General features: G+C 40.8%; 1 protein-coding gene across 1 annotated transcript; it reads right to left on the bottom strand.

Moving 5' to 3' along the window:
- Positions 1–1280: 1280 nt before the first annotated feature.
- Positions 1281–6750, bottom strand: HSPA13 (heat shock protein family A (Hsp70) member 13). The gene is made up of 5 exons (XM_053456793.1): positions 6596–6750; positions 4392–4732; positions 3937–4150; positions 2405–2572; positions 1281–1960 (listed from the first exon to the last, which is right to left on the bottom strand). Exons 1-5 carry the CDS (start codon positions 6618–6620, stop codon positions 1281–1283), a joined length of 1428 nt encoding a protein of 475 aa, XP_053312768.1. The 5' UTR covers positions 6621–6750.

Genomic DNA, 6750 nt, shown 5'->3' with positions numbered 1-6750 from the left:
AACCAACAATGTACCCCATACTCAATATGAGTGAATTCCATAATCTATAAAACAGAACCCGAATTCTGTAAAACATTAATACTGACAGTCATCTTCCCAGTATATGGACATAAAAATAACATGGAATGGAATTTGAGTATTTATGCCACTGTACACACACACACCCACCCACCCCATAGACTAACCTTACAATAATCCCCTAAAAAAAAGAGATGTGATTGATGGTACACAACAGCAGGGAGTGTACTGCAACAAAAAGTATAAAAAATGCCCTAAGACACCAACATTACTACATAAAATAGGGCCTAAAAGTCTGAGTCCACCATAACCAACTAGCGTGATTTGATTATTTAAATAAAAATAAAAAGTAAAATATACAATAATGTATTTAGGAAGGTATTATTTAACTGAGAAAATTATTTTCATCTGTTTTCATGTCAAATTGCAATTTATTATAAATGGCGAAATACTCTTTGGGACTCTCTAAAAGGAGTGCTGCAACAAGGTGGATTATAAACTTCTGCACAGACTTGAAACAATGAGATACAAAGTCAAACTAGTCATTAAGGCAAACGGTGGCCATACAAAATATTGAGAATTCTGGATTTTCAGTATGTGCGGACAAACGTATGTTTACTTTTATTAGTGAAAATGGTGTCTTATTTTATGTCAAATAAATCAGTATTTCAGAAATGCTGAAAAAAGCAGGTTGTATTAGCGGACTCAGACTTTTCAAACCTATTATATGTTGCAATAATGTGTTGTTACTTCAATGCTTGGTTAAGATAATAAATTAAATTAAAAAACCCTCAGACCAAAACTATGGAGACAAGTTCAGTGGCAATAAAAATAATGAGCCACAGAAGAAATGTGTTTTCTTACCCTTTATCCAGCTAGTCATGATTTTCTTTTAAAAATATATATTTTTATTTAAAAAATACAATTAATTGTCATGTATTTATCTAATATTTCAGGGCCCTTAAAACCGTTTACACATCACCCACCGCACTTGGACATTTGCTAAAATGGATAAATTCAAACGCTTAATGCTTTAGAAATTATAGGAATGTATAACCATATTCAAGTATCTGAATCTATAAGCAAAAAGCTTTTTACCAAGGAGAACCGTAAAAAAAAATACACACCAACACTAAACAGGGTCGCGTCCACTTAACAGTGACAGAAGTCTCTAAAGTGTTTTAAAAATAAATTTTTTTAAATCCAGTTTCAAGATAAAGACAAAGTGACTGCTGATCTCTTGATAAATTAGAATTACTTATTTAGTTAAAGTTCATTTTCCGTAAACGTCTATTAGGAATCTCTATTGCGCTGACCTGGAGAGGCCATGCCCCCCCCATTATACCAGCTTGAATTGCCACCCCAGTCACTACTGCTAGATCAGGGTCCACTGAAGTGTTTGGGTCCTTAGAGAAAAAGTCTCGGATAACTTGGCGTATGCGTGGTATCCGCGTGGAGCCACCGACCAGTACAATTTCATCAACGTCTTCCTTTTCCACGTGTCCTTCTTTTAAGACGCGTTCTACAGGCACTAAGATCTTCTCAAAAAGGTCCTCGTTTAAAGTCTCGAAGAGTTTACGGGATATTTCAATTTCAAATTGTACCTGCTCTTCTAGATTACTCTTCCCAGCTCTGTGTTCTTCTTGAAAACCAGGTTCTTTCTGATTTAAATGTTTTTGGGTTGTGGCGCTTTCCACGGGGTTATCCAACAGCTCGTTTAACTCCGAAGAATCCACATGCTGTGTTTTGGCCAACGTTAATGGCACACGCACCCATGAAGAATCATGGATAGTGAGATTTAATTTTGCTGCTTCCACAGATTGTCTTAATCTGTGTATTTCTTCTTTTTTTGAAGGCAGTGACCCATATTTTGCATAAATAGTATCATACAAATATTGCAGAAGTCGCTGATTGAAGTCTTGCCCTCCAAGCTTATTGTTACCTACATGGAAATTGACATTATTATTAAAAGGTTACACTGCAGAGTACAAAACTTCAATAATCATATGAAATAAGAAAAAGTTTAATACATTGCATCAACAAAAGATACTTGGCTGAAAATAAGCAATGAATAAGACTGATGGACGATGCATATGGTATACCCTATGCTTTTTTAAGGGTGTGTTCATTAATGGTGCCCAGAGATGGCTTCAGAGTCTCATTGGGCTATAAGGCAGTGCAGCCCCATGGCATACACACAAGGTGTGTTTCTAAAACACATATTACTTATCTTAATCAGTAAACAACATTACATACCTATATCAAGTGTAGCGTGCTGTGAAATGTAATACTTAGGAAAGTGACCTACACTCTTTAAGGTTAATGATAGCACCATCAGTCCCATCAGTCATCTTCTCTTTAATTAAAACAAGTCAATCCTCCTTACCTGCCATGGCACGTGTTAAGAACATCCCTCCCTGTTTATTTAACAAAGAGACATCCAGCGTTCCTCCTCCCAAATCCACCACCAGGACATTAAAGACATCGGCCTTGTGAAGTCCATAAGCCATTGCTGCGGCTGTGGGTTCATTGATGACACGCAGGATGTCCAAACCTAACAATAAGAATGATAGGACTATTTCAGAACACTTTACAGTGCAAAAACATCAGTTTATGTAAAAAGGAAGAGAGCAGTCAAATACATTCATTCTTAACATTCAACAAAAGCTAAAACAAATTGCTTCTCCAGTACAGGTCAATGTACGCTGTAACCGACACAATTTTGTTATATCCAAATTATAATAATCATTTCCACCATCTCTGCTTCTCCACCAGACAGTCACAGAGGACAGCTGTCATGAGTATCCGTGGGGGTTCTTTTCTCTCTTTTGAAAGTTAGGTTTTAAAAGCGTATTTGTTCTGACTAAATGTATATTATTAATTTACTCCGCTTTCATGACTTGAACACCCCAAATTCACCATTAAATAAACCAATAAATCATTGGTATATAATAGCGCCACCTGCTGGACATGTCTTTTTTTTCTCTTCAGTAACAAAATACCGTATTGGCCCGAATATAGGCCGCACTTTTTTCCCCCACTTTAAGTCTTTAAAGTGGGGGTGCGGCCTATATTCGGGGTCTAGCGCCGGGCAGGCAGCGGGGTTAGGATACAGATCCCCCGCAGCGGTGCAGGGGACCTGCATCCTACTCCCCGATACGCTCAGACAGCCTCCCCTGCCGGCACTTTCCACAGGGGGAGTACCGGCACGGGAGGTTGTCTAAGCGCATCGCACGGACATTCACCGACAGCGGCGATGCGCCGTTGCCGGCGAACATCCGCACGATGCATTTTAACCCCCCCGACTTACCAGAGCAGACTCCCGGGTGTCTTGCAGGGCCGGCGGAAGACATCTACGCAATACGCGTATACAACTTCCCGTGCCGGCACTTCCGCTGAGACACCCGGGAGCCTACTCTGGTAAGTCGGGGGGGGGGGAGAGAGGACAGAGTGGCAGCATATCTCGGGGGGGGGGGACAGAGTGGCAGCATATCTCGGGGGGGGAGGACAGAGTGGCAGCATATCTCGGGGGGGGAGGACAGAGTGGCAGCATATCTCGGGGGGGGGGGACAGAGTGGCAGCATGTTTTTTGGTGCTTTTTTAAAGAAAAAAACTTTTTCTTTAAAAAAGCACCAAACTTTTAGGGTGCAGCCTATATATGGGGGCGGCCTATATATGGGGGCGGCCTATATCCGAGCCAATACGGTATTCTCCTTTATTGGAAAACATATGTCAACTTAGACACAGTTACGCATAAAAAGGCAGCAGCAAGGGATGTATAAGTAAAGATCAATCCTAATATTAAATACAAAAAAGTTGGCCTAGCAGTGAAATTCTAGGTAGCCATGGCCACCTTAATTCAATGATTTGTCCAGCCCCACGCCATTTCAAGTACAGACGTTCCTTAAGATAACTCACCAGCCAGGTTGGCAGCTTTGATGGTATAGTTGCGCTGTCTTTCATCAAACTCCGCCGGTACTGAAATGACAGCCTTAGTAACAGGAAGGCCAAGGTACTCTTCTGCCATTTTCTTCAGCTTTAAGAGAAGCCGAGATCCAATATATTCCGGTGTTATTGTGAAGGTTTCGTTTGTTGTGATAGAAAATATCACATCTCCATTGTTGTATAGAGCCTGAAAAAAAATTTAAAATGTTACTTTTTCTAATTCAAATGACTTCCACAACAGCAACTTAAACCATTACAAAAAAAGCTTTGATACCAAGTAGTAAAATCACTAACATACACAAGCATCACGGTTACGCTTTATGAAAGCTTGTTGATGGGGTATATGGAACGCATGGATGTACACTTAGAGAAAACGTGAATTGTTTTGGACAATTTTTAGTTGGAGACTGTTGTTAAGTTATACTTGCCTTGAATGGATACCTTCCACTTTCTTTTTCTAATTCCTCTGGGGTAAAGACTTTCCCAATAAATCTTTTGGCATCATATATGGTGTTCTGAGGATTGGAATCAGCTAGCTCCAAACCATCATATCCCACGAAGATATCTTTTTCAGTAAAGGACACAATACTCGGGATGCTCTGGTGACCGCCCTCATCCGTGATTACTTTTATGTCACCAGTACCTGGGTGGAAAACACCAACGGAGCAATATGTTGTCCCGAGATCTATGCCAATTACTTTTGGTGTAGGCATAGGCAAATACTGCTGTGCCAAGTACCCAGCTAGCAGAAGAGTCAATATAGCAGAACCTGTATTGGAAACAAAATAAAACAAAATAATTAAAATAACTAATAATTACGATACTATGATAATTTAGGGTCCATAATGCAAAGACGGCCAACACAGCCATTGGTCATTAAGGCAAAATACAATACATCCAACAGCTCCAGACCAAGGGCATCCAGATGTCATGGAAGACACATTCAACTGCTTCTGCTGCAGTACGTGCTGCTGCAGAGCTCGGCATTAAGCGTGTTTTCAATTCATGCCATTATTATGGTAGCCTGAACGGCAGGCTACGGTGCCATCAGCAAACAGATCCAAAACATATGGTTTCTCATACAAACAATATACTGGGCTATAGCCAAGGAGAAAATCGGTCTTTTATTAAATAAATTAAATAAACCATTTTAGTTGCGTTACATCGTACTGGACAATAACAGGACATCTCTCACAAGCCAAAAACATGCGTTTTTGCCCAATCACGACAATAAAAATAGCTTTAAAATAAACCAAAAAGTATACAGGACCAAAAGAAAATATTGGATGTTTTCACGTAACTCACAGCCACACATGGAAAATAAAAAATAAAATACATACGTTAGTAAAACACCGGCCCGACGTTACAGGGTGAATTCACTGAGCTGGGAGTTTGACTTGGTTCTAAACACTCTCAGGGCGGTCGATATTGAGGTTCGGTAAGCTTGGGACGGTTGGAACGCTTTTATAACAATAAAGACCCCGGTAGAGAAATTACATATAACCCCCTCGCAGTACGCGGGATTATTAAGTGCGTCATTGTGTATAAGAATGTTTCATGCCACACAGAGAACAATCTATATAATAATGGCCATATACAGCGTATGTATGTGTGTGTGTATTGTATGTATGTGCGTGCGTGTGTACTGTACCCTTACGAAAAATTACTGCAGTTTTTCTGAAGTAATACTGCAGTTTTTTGGACATGAAAAAACTGCAATACTGCACTTTTACTGCAGTATTACTGCAGTTTTACTGCATTTGTACTTCACTGTACTGCAGTATTACTGCACATTTACCGCACTTTTTTTTTTATATTGCAAACCTACAGTTGTACTTCAATGTACTGTAGCTTTATTGCAATTGTACTTCCATACAAAAATAACTGCAGTAAAACTGCAGTACAGTGAAGTACAAATGCAGTAAAACTGCAGTAAATGTGCAGTAATACTGCAGTAAAAGTGCAGTATTGCAGTTTTTTCATGTCCAAAAAACTGCAGTATTACTTCAGAAAAACTGCAGTAATTTTTTCGTAAGGGTATGTATGTATGTATGTATGTATGTATGTGCACACATACACATGCATGTTTCGCTTGGCTGTAACAAAGTGTGTCATGTAACAGCTGTCATTAAGGCGGCGTGAATCACTACACGTGAATCAGCCGGAATATGCGTGGAAGCCGGTGGAGTCCGGCCCGTTTCTCGGACTCCGGTGTGCCAGATGCCGGTCTCTGATGCAACAGAACCGCAATACTTACACGACCTCTACATGGAAGGCACGCGTGTAACTCTGGGCTTTTATTGTATTCTACCTTTTACTTGGTAATACACAGGCTGAGGAAGGGACACACCGTGAGCTGCCGCGCTCATAAAGCATTTCTTCATAGTGAATCGCAGCCATATGTTTAGTCTGCCTCCGCTACAGCTTCTCTTACCACCAACAAGCTGGTGTCCAGAGGGGAGGTAATAAGCTGGCTGGCTGGCTGGCTGGCTGGCTTTACCCCACAGGAGGTAACAGAAATAACGGGGAGAAATAAGGATGCACACCATATTACATATCAACGGTCCTCTTACCGCTTCTCTGGAGGGTACCAGGGAGCCCTGGCTTTCTAAAGTAAAAGGTCGGCACTCACCCAATATTGTCATCTCCCCGGACATGTTCCGTGTCGTGCTCCTGTGTTCTGTACCAACTACGGTTTGAGGGAAGATTGTAATTTCCCCTTTGACAAGCCGGCATGCGACACTTCCGGTGGGCAAGAGATGACTGTGCCTAACCGAGAACTGCCGG

This window comes from Spea bombifrons, chromosome 2 (assembly GCF_027358695.1).
Source record: "Spea bombifrons isolate aSpeBom1 chromosome 2, aSpeBom1.2.pri, whole genome shotgun sequence".
Taxonomy (NCBI): Eukaryota; Metazoa; Chordata; class Amphibia; order Anura; family Pelobatidae; genus Spea; species Spea bombifrons.
Note: the sequence above shows the minus strand (reverse complement) of the source record. Positions and strands in the feature narration are given on the sequence as shown.

What these genes read in the sequence shown, in the direction of transcription:
- HSPA13 (XM_053456793.1), bottom strand. Translation starts at nt 6,620, where the DNA reads ATGTCCGGGGAGATGACAATATTGG. An exon ending in GTGGAAGGTATCCATTCAAG is followed by an intron (nt 4,151 to 4,391) that starts GCAAGTATAACT and finishes ATTTTTTTTCAG; the next exon opens with GCTCTATACAACAATGGAGA. An exon ending in CAAAGCTGCCAACCTGGCTG is followed by an intron (nt 2,573 to 3,936) that starts GTGAGTTATCTT and finishes TCTTATTGTTAG; the next exon opens with GTTTGGACATCCTGCGTGTC.